Source organism: Phoenix dactylifera, chromosome 5, assembly GCF_009389715.1.
Source record: "Phoenix dactylifera cultivar Barhee BC4 chromosome 5, palm_55x_up_171113_PBpolish2nd_filt_p, whole genome shotgun sequence".
Lineage (NCBI taxonomy): Eukaryota > Viridiplantae > Streptophyta > Magnoliopsida > Arecales > Arecaceae > Phoenix > Phoenix dactylifera.
Window position 1 is genome coordinate 397,758 of NC_052396.1, and position 14,449 is coordinate 412,206.

A 14,449-nucleotide genomic window follows, 5' to 3' on the forward strand; every position below is an offset into this window, starting at 1 on the left:
AGCCACGGTGATCGAGTGGATTTAGGGTCGGAGCTGCATTACTGAGGAGAGGCCGCTGCTCCACGATATCCGCAGATTACTAAGAAAGTGGGGCTCCCATCAGACCATGCATATTTATAGAGAGGTAAAATGTACCGCTGATTGGGTTGTCTCTTTACTGCTCACCACTCCAGAGGTTTTTTTTGGGCGAATCACGTGTCTTTGTCGAATCCACTTATATATATAGTCTTTTGTTTTCTAATTTTGTAGGCCGCATTCACGTATGTTGGGTGTGAGCTGCCATTCTACTTTCTCCAAGAACTTGGCTGTAGCGTTGCTCTATCATGGCCCCATGCCATGAGTTGTTTACTTGTTTTCACTCTACCATATGTTATATTTTGGTCCTAAGTAACAACCATTGGTTTATGCATGAGTAGGTTCTTCCATCTTTGCACGTATCACACTGACTTCATATCTATCATTGGTCATTTGCATCGAACATGGCAAAATACTAGAACATGATTAATCCTCACTTCGATCACAACTCTTTGTCAAGATTCTTCAAAAGGAGAGAGAATCACGACGGGCGAAATCAACAATGGTCTATAAATCCTAACAAAATTCCCTTTTTACCAAACATCTAGTTATCCTCTCAAGCTCTAATATAAATTGAAATAAACACCAATCGTCTTTTCTCCATTCCTTTCCTATGAAACTCGGTCGTCATCAAGAACTCCCTCCTTGGAGACGTGGTGGCTACGTTCAAGACTTGCCAAAACTGCTTGTTGCTTCCTTATCCTATGGAATTAAGGGGTAGGGAATGATGGAACTCGTGTGATATGGGTTAAATCTCACATCCATGAAATAATGGGACTAGTAATCCAAACAAAGGAATTAGGCCCGAGTTTCCAGGTAATTAGACCATAGACAAGAATATTTGCAATCCAATAGTCCATCCAACCAAAAATTTGATTGATCCAGATAGGACCAAGCAAATCGTCGACTCAATTGATTGCAATCAAATAGCAAGTACTGCCGAGAATACAACTGATCCAATTTGGATTCCCCTAAACACAGCATTCCTGGCTTAACCAGTTCACCATTCATCCGAGAGTTGGTTTGGTCTTGCTGAAGGCTGAAGCAAGATTTGATGGTTGGAACATCATGCCTTTTACTGCTTCGATGCGTTGACATCTAATGATGTCGATAGGATACAAATAATGGAAGACTGGCGAGACTACTATGTACATGGTTCCAAGACTGTAACTAAATAAATCTCATGCATGGACCAAAAACTCTCCCTTGAAACTCTTATATCTTCTACATTTAATGCACCTTTCATGCATCCATCTTGCACCAAAGTCCAATCTGGTAGCGAGGTCGCCCACCCCTCTCCGAGGACAGCTACGTCCAGTTTCTATCGCTGGACAAGTGAAGGAAAAAAAAAAAGTTCAAGAAGCAGTGTTCCAACTCTGCATATGGACTAACGACTCAAGTTGTTCTCCCATCACTCTTTCCCTCTCAGAGAGGCATCAGTATCAAATGAATTTCTGGCGTGCTGGTACTAAGAAATCTAGATGGAAGTTACAAAATATTATTTGCAATTCAGACATCAAAGCAATATACTAAATCATAATCTCCTCAATGAGTTTTGACCTGTCCAAATTCCTTCAACGGTGCCTTTTATTTACATCACACCTGTATAAAATATGTAGCAATGAAGGAAAATTACAATTTTATTAGTTGAAGATGACAACTAAAATGCCAAAGAAAGATTTTCCGTTTCAATGAGAAAGAAAAAAGAAAAGCTGAATGAAAATAACTTGAAAATTATAGTTGCCAAGACAAACCACGTAAGCATCGAGAACTTTGAAATAAGAAATGGCGACATCTCCAAGCAGGTCTCCCAATTCATAACTTTAAATCCAAAAAAAAAAAATGTTCCAGATTATGTAAAGCAGAAAGAAGCATACCTTTTTTTTGGGTGGGGGGGAAGAAGAGAGGGGGAGAAGTGGGGTGCTGCAGTTGCAAGGGTAGTGGTGCAGATTGATTAACAAGAAAACTGAAACCAATATAAGCACCTGCTTTGGCCAGGCATTAAAACAATTAAAAGAACCCACCCTTGCACATCTAATTAATCAACAGTCAAATTCCATTTACATTATGCTTCTGAAACTTGCATACCCATATTCCTCCATAAAGATGCCTCATGGCTTACTCTAAATGATAACTCATATCATAACCAAAGAGATTGCTATCATGTATTCTGAGGTTTCATGCTACTGCCAAAAAGTCAAGCATTAAGTCCTCATCGGTGATAAAAACAACACTCATATCCTACTTTTTAAGCAGCACATCATACTTCAAGGATCAGCCATAAACAGAAACGGTACATCCTCATTGACCAAACAAGGTTAATAAAAAATAAATAAAAGAATGTACTGCTCTGTTAGTGAAATGCTACAATTACTTAATCTAATTAGAAGATAATTAAACCAACAGAATAAATTCAACTGTCACCCTGAAGCCAAGACAGCTTACATGAACTATGGTTAATTGATGTGTGTAAGACAAATGGTAAACACCAGCACATAGGAGCAGGCATCCAACACCGAATGATGTAGAAACAGACTTGATAAAGATCAATCCAGTTATGCTCCACCATTAACTGTACGGACCAGTCCATTTGATCTAGAATCACGACCCCTTCCTCGGTTTTGACCCCACCCACAACCACAACCTGTAATTATATGGCTCCTCAAGTTAGAGATATTCAGATCATTAAAAAAAAAAAAGGTAAAATTTGTTGTCCTTGTATTAGTTTCAAGGGAAAGAGAACATTTTTTTTTTAATCTCATGCTCTGAAAAACTCATTCCAATGGAGGATGTAATGGTATAATAGGAGTTACCACACTGCGATCTGTGACCCGATCAAGATAAACAAGACAGGGACTAATCTTTCAAGTCATGGACACGAGACTTGGTTGCCAGGATTGAGGCCAATGGGCAAATTTAATAGGTGAAGTAACAGCCAGTGTAATACCTCTGCCATGATTGAAAATTGGAGCTTCATCATTATATCTGTTGTCCTGCTGGTGGTCAGTCCAGCCACCATAGCCTCTGCCACGGCCTCGGAAGCCATTACCTCTACCACGGCCCCAACCACCTATGCCATTATCCGCATCCCCTGTTGTCCCTTCCTCCATCGCTGTAATCCACAGCCAGAGTATCATTTCCTACATATAAATCCTAAACCGTCATGCCTTAGGTTACAAAAGATGAGTGAAGATTTAGGTCTGACAAGACAGGTTGAAGCATAATGACACACCTCTAGCCCTCTTCCCCTGCCATGATCCCCACGACCTCTGCCCCGACCACCAGGTGAGCCCTCTAGAGTGCAAATAAATTGTCAACAAAGATAAGCATATAAAGCAGCTAAACAGATAAAATGAAGAAATGTACCTCCACCATAATCAAATTCAGAAAGTGGTTTCACCTGATGCTTGGGCAAGGAGGTTGATACCTGGGGAAAGGAATAGACTATTAAGTAAAACATGGCATGATTGCAAAAGCAAATCAAAATTGTGGGATCATCAAACTTCAATAAGATAAACAAGCTTTACAGGCAACTAAACAAAAATGAACAAAAGGTCAAGTAAGAGTAGCAAGACCTTTAAAGTTTACATCAGTAATACTTCTAAATTTTAAATCAATATTTATGAATTTATTTGTATATATTTACAAGTTTTCAGACTTGGGTTCATGTTGCGAAGTATAGACCATATTAACACATCCAACATGGTCAGTGGATTGTTTGAGCACCCTTGCTTTGGATAACTTATGTAATTTGGATTAGAGATCCAACAATAGATGGTGTAGGTAAACTGTAAACATGATTAACACATCCACAGGAATCTAGAATAACAAATCATCTTAGATATCAATTATATCTGCTGTTTAGCATCAGATTTATAGGACCAGGATTCTTCTATAAATTAGACTAGTATGCATTTTCAATGACAAAAACTAGTTTGATGTGGGCAGCAATGCAGGTGTTGTAGATATTCTGTCAATATTGTGGGAACTTCATATATCGGTGGTAAATGACAACTTGTTGTCACTGTGAGAGAGAAGGAGAGGGATTTTTTATTTTTTTGGAAGAGCGGTGGTGCTACAAATTGGTACAAATTGTTGTGAAGTAATAGAAGTTGGAACGAATGGTATATACGCACACACCCCTGTCCTGTTGTGATAACTTCATTGCACAGTATGCATTGCATGTATAGTATAGTATGAATGAGCATTTTGGTCCTTAACACTGCCACTCCTCCCTTCTACATTGCCTAAAATGCAAACAATACAACTTTGGAGGCCTTATTACTAACTTAAATATTCTTCCTAGTCTTTAGGGCATGTGACATTCACTAGCAAATAATAAAAACACCATATAGAGAATGACAAGATGAATGAAGACACATTATAGAATCAGAAAGCTCACCAGAGCTATCTATACCACTAGTCAATTTTCATACCACATGCTTTTTCCAAGTTTATAAAATCATGTGTTTGATTTGTTTCTTCGCTCTAAATCTTCATAACATATTACGCGAGCAAGAATAAAGCATCCAATATTCGCTTTTCTTGACCAAAAATAAGAAGTTCTTTGATATTGATGTGATTTTCCTCTATTTTCACAAGATAAATGCTATTTGCCCTGGTCTTTCTATTTGAAATTATTGATTAGCAACAAAAAATGAAATTTACCTATTCATTGCATCCTAATAAAATCACACCATCTAGAATCATGCCATTTGACCTCATAATAAATTAAGTAAACTATCAAGAACAAAGAGTCGCATCCGATAATCATGCATTGCATCCATTTAACTTCATAATGCTTGGGTGCTTAATAATAATTAACTTAGTCTAATTGATGCATCCAAACGCTCCAAAACTATTGCAGAATTATAAATCAATTCTTTGTTGGAATTATAAATCAACCAAGCATAGTGAATAGTATTATTAAGTACAACAAGTACAACATAAAACGACATGGGCATCATAAAACCAATATCGAATTAGAATGTGACTAACAAGTTAAGTACAACAAAAAACGACATGGGCATCATGAATAGTATAAAAGGTTCCCATGACCACTAGTGATTCAGGCAAACAAATATTCAAGTGAACCACTCTTTGCCATGATTGTAGCACAAGAATAGACCGTCCACCTCAACATAAACGGGATTCATGACCTACCACTGCAGCATAGTTCAAAGAGTGATGTCGAATATCTTCATCACAATAAAAAGCCATCAAGAAGATTTTTTTTAAAAAAGACAAAGTTTGGTGGGAATAATCAATGCTTTGGCAAGATCAATCAATGAAAAGGATGGAAAAAAAGAAGATAACAACATAGAAACAAAACACACCTTCAAAAACTTCCTTTTGATTCATGTGTGAATTTTAAGCTTGTTTCTCTCTTCTACTACAAGTTCTAACTATAAGGTAGTCAAATCATCACAAAACTCATAATTTTGTCCATTGCATGCTTACAGTTCTAAACACCCAACACAGTTAATAAAATACACAATTCAAACAATGTGAAGCACCATGAGTCAGATACTCTGCACACATGAAATACAAGAAGCAAAGCTCATATTTTGACCTCCCTATCAAAGTCATTATGATCATAAATAGTAACCTCTACCAGGAGAAACCGAAAGAGCGATGGAAACAAACATTCCGATGCGTTATTTTGTCGTAGGATACATATATAGTATACCTGAAGCAGGCTGGTGGCGTAAGTGATGTAGCTGCGCATCCTACCCTGAGCCGTAATACGAATCTCATTCTCATTGACAGAGGTTGCCTCCTTCGGCTTCTGCACCCTCTGGTACCGATCCATCTTCTCCCCCACGAAAAGAATATATAAAGAATTAAACCTTTACGCCATTAAAAACAAAAACTTTCACAGAGAAACAAATCCACTGCTCTCAGCAATTACAGAAACAAACAGAAAAACAGATCAAATCAACGCCAGACGATCTTCCAAGAACTTTGAAAACAGAAAAAGAGGGTCCAAAAATCTACAGAAACAAACCCTAAAGACAAGACATACTCGAGATTGGAGCCCGAAGAAGGGACAAGAAGAAGAGGAAAGAGAGAGAAGGAGACCCCTTCAACTGCAGACAACTGCTAGGGTTTGTCGCAAAGCGAGTGGGATCAAACTAAAAATCTAGAACTAGAAAAGATCAAAAGAAAAAGAATCTTGGAGAGTCGTCGTTCTTGTTTGTTTGGTTCTCTCCACCCTTCTCTATGACCCGTATTCTTCCTTTCCGCCCTCGAGTGGAAACCTCTCGATGCAACGGGGCTCTCCTCCCTACTAATGTAAAATTACCATCATGACACGGCTGATTACAACGGCTTGATGGAGATCCAAGGGTGCACAATGTATGAAAGTTTTGGGAGGAGAGTGATCCTCGGCGTGAGGTACACCGTTTCGAAAATTCAAACTCAAATGGTAAAAGGTGGCCATTTTTGAAATGTTATATAGATATCTATTATTCCTTAATAAAAGTACTAAAAAAAAAAAATCACATGCACGAAAATATTTTTAAAAAATAATAACAACAATTTCTAGCTTGCAGAAAAGTAGCTTTCTAATATCGATTCATATATTTTTTTTTATAAAATATAGAAAACTTATTTCTATGAAAAAGTTGTTTTTTCTTTTTTTTGTCTTTGAAATCTCCAACCAAATACATACTTTTTCTTTTTTTTCCATTGATCATACTTTCTCTACTCCTTTTCTCGCCAACAAATTATTTATGGCACATGAAACTTAGTGCACAACAACTTAATTGGAGTTTCTTATTGTAAATCCAAATTTATTTTCTGATTCTATGACCACTGCCATATTTCACAAGATGTGTTTAACTTGTGGTGTTAATAAAGATCAGAAAAGGCAAAAATACTACAACAATTACAATTGTTTTATCTCATACAAATATTGCAAAAGCTGTAACGAGATAGATATTTGTTGGCTAATCTCATAAAATTGCTTGTGATGGGAATATCAAAATTGAGGAGAAGATGGAAAAGTCGAGCAAAATTTTTATAGACCGATATACTGAATGATAATGAAGTAAAAAGAGGAATGGCGAATGTTGATTTCTGCCCTCTTCCACAAAATTAATATGTAATCAATGTCCAGATATTTAATTAAGATAAAAAATCAATATTTAATGTTAGTTATCCACAAAATTATGACATATAATGCAAAGTAGTGATCGTTCTTGGCATAGTAGGATTTTTTTTGTGAAAGGCTTTTCAAGCATGGATCATTCCTTTGTCATGACGGTCGCATATTTGTTTAGATTTGTATTTTTCCTTATTTCTTAATCAATCGAGCTGTGAAATCACAGTTACATTCGCAATGAATATATATTTTTTAGAAGAAAAGTTGAATATATTCTCGTGTCTAAAAATTTGAATTTAGGCAAATAATTAAGTTAGGATATTGGTGGATATAGATGAAATTATGATAACAAATGATAATTAAATTTTATGCATGTCTAGATTTGAGGTCGACATGTAGAATAAAGACATGAATATTTATAAATAAATAAATAATAAATTAATTAGCATAAAGGAGAAACAATTATAGATGAGAAAGTTTTCTAGATGATATCTTAAAAATTCTATCATAGTCGTGCCTTCATACCAATTTCAATTTGTACAAGCAATATATGGACTTTTCTTTTCTACAAACCACATCAACTCTTTTAGTTATGTGTGAAAAACAATCTCTATATGAATTCAATTCATACATTGACTCCTTTTTTTTTTCACAAACCATATCAGTCGTCGTAAATAATATGTATGAAAACAATAATAATTGCAATAGTAAAACTTTTTGCATATGAATTGAAGTTGCAGATGGACTCTCTTTTTCCACGATATGTATCACTTACAGTAAATGATGTGTAGAAATAATAATTGTAAGAGCATTAGCTAATTTGAATTTGACCTAGGATAAAATGGACTGCGAGGTGTTGATTTCATGCGACATGATACGAAATTAGAGTAAAAAATTGGAAATGCTTGTGATCAATAACTAATAATTGAAAAATCACATCTGCTGCTCATCAAGATCTACACCATACATGGATCTCTATGTAGTCCTGATGGCTATCTGCTTTCCACCAAAAGCAGGGAACTAAAAACTAGAGGAAAAAAAAAACACCACCACAATAACTTGTGAGGTGATCGTCACTTCCAACACCAGTCCTACTTCTCAACTGCAACGTCCTCTTCATGCACTTACTGCTTTTCAACTAGACCGGGATGGCGGAAGTAAAAAAAATAGTTTCAATCTTTACCCCATCTTTTGGTGTGCAAGTCTTTTAAACTCTTGATTGAAATGTACATAAACTCCATCTACTGCATTTCTCCACACAACCGCAGGAAACCTCCCAGATTCTCAGAGTCCTACAGCATTCCTCGTTTGGCCATTGGCATCACTAGCTAGTATTCATTCTCTACCCTCATGGCAAGCACTGGAGAGAACAAATCACGAAACCCCACACAAGGAAAAGCTAAAATCCTGGCGCTTGGCAAAGCCTTCCCTCACCAACTAGTCATGGCAGGATTTCCTCGTAGATGGCTATTTCAAGAACACAAAATGCGATGACCCTGAGCTCAAGCAGAGGCTGACTCGACTTTGTAATCCAAGATTCATGGCTCCTCAGCTTCTTCTTCTCTATTTTATTACTGCTAATAATATATATGTTGTTTCTCCTAACTCAAGTTGATGCGAGTTATTTCTATAGCAAAGTACGTAGGAACTAAGAGTTGCATGCCTTCTTTGGATCGTAGGCAAGACAACCACAGTCAAAACAAGATACGTGGTCATGTCCGAGGAGATCTTGAGGAACTACCCGGAACTGGCAGCGGAAGGCCTCCCCACGGTGAAGCAACGCTTGGAGATATCCAACAAGGCGGTCACGCAAATGGCCGTGGAAGCCTCACTGTCGTGCATCAAGGCACTTGGGAGGCCCCTCTCCGCCGTCACCCACCTGGTCTAACGTCTCGTCCAGCGAGGCCCGCTTCCCCGGAGGTGACCTCCACCTCGCCCTCGGCCTCGGGCTCAGCCCCGACGTCCGTCGCATCATGCTCTCCTTCACCGGTTGCTCGGAGGTGTCGCCGGCCTCCGCGTCGCCAAGGACTTAGCCGAGAACAACCCCGGCAGCCGCGTGCTGCTAGCCACATCCGAGACCACCATCGTGGGGTTTCGACCCCCGAGCGCCAGCCGGCCCTACGACCTGGTCGGCGCCGCGCTTTTTGGCGACGGAGCAGGGGCTGCGATCCTCGGCGTCGATCCGATACCCGGGCGTCGAGACTGCCTTGTTCGAATTGCATTCTGCGGCCCAGCAGTACCTCCCGGGCACCGAGAAGACCATCGACGGGCGGCTTCACCGAGGAGGGGATAAATTTTCGTCTAGGAAGGGAGCTCCCACAGGTCATTGAGGACCACGTTGAGGCGTTCTGCAAGAAGTTGATGAGAGAAGGTAGGGAAGGAGGTGAGGATGCCGAGAACAATGAGATGTTTTGGGCGGTTCATCCCGGTGGGCCGGCGATATTGAGCAAGGTGGAGAGTAGGCTGGAGTTGTGGCCTGATAAGTTGAATGCCAGCAGGAAGGCATTGAGGGATTATGGAAATGCCAGCAGCAACACTATCGTGTATGTCTTGAACTACATGGTGGAGGAGAGCAGGAAGAGAAGGGAGAAGGGAGAGAAGGATTGCGAGTGGGGTCTTATACTTGCTTTGGGCCTGGTGTTACCTTCGAGGGGATTCTGGCAAGGAACTTGGTGGCTTGAAAACTTGACAGAGAAGAAACATTTTTATTCAACTCTTTTATAAAAATATATATGCATGCATATCGGTCTGTTTACCGAAAGAATAATTTAGCATGATGACATAACAATGTCATATGCAAAGTCCTGTTCTTTATATACATCTATTTGAATGCGAAAAAAAACTTAATACATTCGCTCTTTGCCTTTGTTTGCTGTTCTTCCTTTAACTCTAATCTTTTTATTTTTTTTCCCTCAAAAAACAAACAGGTGCGATAAAATTTTCATGATAATACAGGTAGCAATAAAAGACTCGACTCACTTTTAAAACATTTGCATGAAATCGAACAATCCATTTCCATCTTTGGTGTATTTAAAGGATTTAACCTGCACCTAACTTACCATCTAGTCAGAAAGTTAGGTTTCGCTCTTCAGGAGCTCACCTCTCGAATTAAGTTTTTCAGACGAAAACCTGTCCAGAATAAGTTAGATGTCACATATTGCCCATTTCAAGGCAATTTAACCTTCCATTGCAATGGTGTTCGGATCTTGCATATATTTTGGTACGTGGATTTATTTCTGTAGACCTGATGCATGCATACAAATTGATATATGGCACATGTAAGCTATGTAGATCTCAAGTGCCAAACGTCGGCATCTGCATATATTTTCTACTGCCAGATTCAAGTTACACCAGGTGTAACTCTTATAAGTTACACCGTTTTTTGAATTCAACCATAGAAGAACTACATCAATGATCCAAATTGTTGCATGTGATCTATTATCTTCAAACTACTTATGCACACAAAATATGAAAAAATATTTATAAAGATGTGGAAAAAATCATTTACAATTGAAACCTAATTGCAAATATATACATAAGTCAACGGAGAAGTTGACAGAGACGGGGGAGAAAAATGCCCATCTAGGGGACACTGCTTCATGTATTCTATATTCTTGTGAGAGGTTCATAAATTCTGATAGTCAAGGAACTGTCAGCTGAAAAATTACAAGAGGGCCTAGCCAAGCTTTGGAATGCGTCCGATCAACTTTAAACGCAGAGCCAGGCTTTTATCAAAAAACTTTAATTGGAGCCCACATCAATCCCCTTATTCTTCAAGAATTCCTTGGCCTCTGCAATATCCTGCTTGACAAAGATACGTTCGTATCAGATACAAGATGCCATAATAATACAAAGAATTACCCTAGCATTCCTAAGGTGCAATACATGCATATGCATGGGTGCTTGTCAGAGAAAAAATCATTAATTTTGAGAAAATATTATGGAAGACTGAAAGATGCATGTTTTTCTAATATGCAGAAAGCATCTCTGTCGAGATTCCATCACACACTTGTTTTTTCTTTTTCCTTTTTTTGGGCCCTTGCAAGCTAAGTAGAGGACTCCTCTAGAATCCGCAACAGCAAGACGCAACAGGTCTCAGCAAAAGTCAGATGTTGATTGAGAAGAACCAGCACCCCAGATGGCTAACAGGTCAACAGGCCGGTTAGCTGATCCATCAGGCACTTGACAATCCTCCATTACATGTGAAGATGGAAAAGAAAGTGCAAGGAAGATCAGAATTTGTGGTGGTCTTATATCCTTCCCAGAAGAGTGGCTTAAAACTAACAAAGCAATGGACTAGACCGACCATCCTTACATCTAAATTGCCCATCTAGTTTAACGGCTCCAGCAATGGTTCAGGATAAAATTGAAAAGCTACAATGACATTTTATTTCCCTGGTCCGGGATATACAGATATTGCATTTATTAAAAATTGTACCAGATGAGTATCAGGTTCTGTGCCCCCAGGTCTGCATGCTTGATTCAGACTCTATGAGTGGAAGATTTTAATTATATAATGTTAAAACTTTAGTACAAGGAGTTTGAAAGAAAGATGATGGAAAAATCTATAAGGAAATTGAGAAAAATGGCAGGATATCAACACAGTATTACAGACCTCTTGAAATAAAAAAACATGTTCACTCATTAGAAAAATTAGAATTGGAGAGTATAAGACGTCATTTTAAAAGCACAAGTAATTCTCATTTTCTAGCATAACATAGGCTATCATCAAATTAAAAGTCCATTGTCGATTTAAGTCCACATTTAGGAAATAGGTGCTAATCTTTTGCCGAGGTCAATTTTAGAGCTTTCTGATGGTACTTGGCATAATCATAACTGCCTATGCTCGTTGCTTCTGCTAATGGACTATGCTACCAATGCCTTAATTACCACATGGAGATTCTACATAACAGATAAAAGCTCTCATCAAAGAGTTGCTAAAATAGTTCATTCTTCTTGCATTTTTTTATATCCTTACATTTTTTTATATCCTTGAAATTTTTATATGAATAAGCCCTGATCACTTTCCCTACAAATGGGGCATAAATAATGAAAGTCCAACACGTATAATTCCAACTATATTGCAAATGAAAATTTCAATTCTTAAAACAACTAACATCAAGAATTAAAGATCACTGAAGTACTAAAGCACATATGATGATACAAGGATGATAAAAATGGAAATATTCCTCTGAACCTTGGGGGAAGGATTTTTTTTTTTGCTCTCTTTTTTGGTAGAGAAGCAAAACCAATTAGACCAAAGTTCGCAGTCTCAGTTCCGGACCCCTTACCGGTAACCATCATATTACAATATCGGTTAAATACGGTATGGTATGGTACCGACCAATACGGTAAACTTGAGTTAGAACCTTTTTTTTTTGGCTTAAGAAAACTAAGCTGCAGAGAATATTATGTACAGAATTATAAACTAGACAATAACATGCGCTGAAACAAGTTAGAACCAAAGAACCTTTTGGCAGTAGTACAGCTTCTTGAGGGCATGTTGGAAAGACATTAAACCACTTCCAACCATGAGAAGACCATAGCATCCTAGCGAAACAATTAAGTAGATTGGAAGCTGGGAGAAAATGGTAACCATAAGGCATATTTACTTGAAGAAAGGTAAGAGAACATAAAAGGCTATCTTATACCATTTCAAGAATTTTTTATATGAACTAACCAGCCAAGTATAGCTTCGTGGGACCACTGATGTTTCCCAACAGGCCTATCCAAAATGCAGAGATAGCCACAGCAATGCATTATCTTTAGAACATGCTTCAATTCTCACACGAGTCAGCTGGTTCAAAACTACTACCTGAATGTGACCAAAAAGTAGATATTTACATGAAGAACTCAACAAATATACAACAAAAGAAGTGTCTAGTTAGAGAGATCAAGGAAAATGAACTTCATGACTACTCCGGCACTGATCAGTAAATGCCGCCATGGATGCCCGATTACAATGATAAACTGATCAAGTATTCCTTTTCTAATGAAGCAATCTTGTTCAAAATAGTTCCTTTTAGTTAATTACTAGACATCCACTTCTGCCTGAATCCCTATATCGACTTGGTTAAGGTTTTAGATTAAATTTAACTAATTGGAATTCACTTAATTAGTGGCTCAAAGAGTTTGATATATGAAAAACTAATTTAAAAGTTTAACCATCATTTCTTTTTCCCCTTCTTTCTTTCTTTAGGTAGCTTAAACTCTTAAAACTATAATCTTCTAACATTATCTCCCTTTGAGACTACTTAGGTCAAGGGCTTGGGCCAAATGCCAAAGAATCATAGTGGTGATATTCTTCCGCAAGGGATGGGAAGGTTAGAAGAGACGAGACAAACCAAAAAAACATTCGTAGTACGCATAGATCTTACCATCAGAATCAGATAAAAAATCACTAAGAAATATTTCATGGGGCATGCAATCTTGAAAAATGAAACTTAGATGCTCAGAAATCCACCACATTCTACGCAGGCTGCCCAAATAATAATGAAAGGAGTCACAAAGGCTCTTCTCCTACCCATTCTCTATCCCCTGCCTGAGTTTGGCTCTTGCCAGCCAACTAGTATAAGTAGTAACATTGCTTCTGAAATTAACCAGCTCTCATTAGTACTATTTTTTTATCCTGAGATGGTCACAATGCAAGACTTTGGGGCAGGGCGGTCTGGAGTCCGAACAATCTCTGGCCAACTCAGCTGTGAATGCGTCACAGGGACCTAACCTACTCTCATGACAGTACCAAGTATTATAGATAGCTGCTCAAATAAGCATAGCAAATATTTCTGTGATCGCTAAAGACTTGTACTATAATATTGTTGACCGACTCGAGTCTTTCGTAACAATCTATTAATTGTCACCATCATTCCGGAGAAATCAATGTCAAGATTCATCTTGATGACAGTGTTATTAGCGTTCTACAAAAGAAATCACTAGCCAAACAATAACATCCACAAAAAATCCAGTCACTTGCACCAATTATTACCTAAAAACAGCGAAGGATTTGAAAGATCATATATCCCATGTATTAAATTAAACTAAACTACAAAGAAAGATAATATGGAAGCCCTATTGCTGAAGTTTGTTCACAAATCCAACCTTTGATCTTAGAAACATAAAACTAGGGGGAAATGGAACTTTGTCGGATATAAAAATGGAAACAAAGAAGACATGAGAGGGAAGGATCAACGAGAAGCGCTTACGGTCGCGGAACTTGGTGGATGGCTCGAGATCAAAAGAGGGAAAGAGGTTGATGGAGACCTCGGAGGC

General features: G+C 38.1%; 2 protein-coding genes and 1 long non-coding RNA gene across 4 annotated transcripts; 1 reads left to right on the plus strand and 2 right to left on the minus strand.

The window, feature by feature from the left end:
* Positions 1–2,358: 2,358 nt before the first annotated feature.
* On the minus strand, positions 2,359–6,316 carry LOC108510973 (heterogeneous nuclear ribonucleoprotein 87F-like). 2 transcript variants are annotated; one of them, XM_039126357.1, is made up of 6 exons: positions 6,101–6,316; positions 5,765–5,887; positions 3,442–3,502; positions 3,308–3,369; positions 3,023–3,215; positions 2,359–2,719 (listed from the first exon to the last, which is right to left on the minus strand). In XM_039126357.1, the coding sequence occupies exons 2-6, from the start codon at positions 5,885–5,887 to the stop codon at positions 2,631–2,633; spliced, it is 528 nt and encodes a 175-aa protein (XP_038982285.1). In that variant the 5' UTR covers positions 6,101–6,316; the 3' UTR covers positions 2,359–2,630. The 2 variants fall into 2 exon arrangements, with proteins under 2 accessions (XP_038982285.1, XP_038982286.1); XM_039126358.1 differs by lacking the exon at positions 6,101–6,316 and having other exon boundaries at positions 5,765–6,023.
* A 2,113-nt stretch (positions 6,317–8,429) lies between these two features.
* LOC120110917 (type III polyketide synthase B-like) lies at positions 8,430–9,861 on the plus strand. The gene is given in 8 exon segments (XM_039126959.1): positions 8,430–8,626; positions 8,628–8,706; positions 8,860–9,065; positions 9,067–9,172; positions 9,175–9,365; positions 9,367–9,456; positions 9,458–9,803; positions 9,806–9,861. Coding segments are annotated over 8 exon segments (1,170 nt in total). The 5' UTR covers positions 8,430–8,530.
* A 2,790-nt stretch (positions 9,862–12,651) lies between these two features.
* On the minus strand, positions 12,652–12,897 carry LOC120110779. Its single transcript, XR_005511891.1, has 2 exons — positions 12,861–12,897; positions 12,652–12,758 (listed from the first exon to the last, which is right to left on the minus strand). It is a non-coding gene; the product is annotated as an uncharacterized LOC120110779 (long non-coding RNA).
* Between the last annotated feature and the right edge of the window lie 1,552 nt (positions 12,898–14,449).

Bases quoted from the DNA above. Each gene is read 5' to 3' on its own strand.
- LOC108510973 (XM_039126357.1), bottom strand. From the start codon at position 5,887: ATGGATCGGTACCAGAGGGTGCAGAAGCCGAAGGAGGCAACCTCTGTC. The intron at 3,370-3,441 runs GTACATTTCTTC...TTTGCACTCTAG, and splicing joins TGAATTTGATTATGGTGGAG to AGGGCTCACCTGGTGGTCGG. The intron at 2,720-3,022 runs GTATTACACTGG...ATATAATTACAG, and splicing joins AATTTTCAATCATGGCAGAG to GTTGTGGTTGTGGGTGGGGT.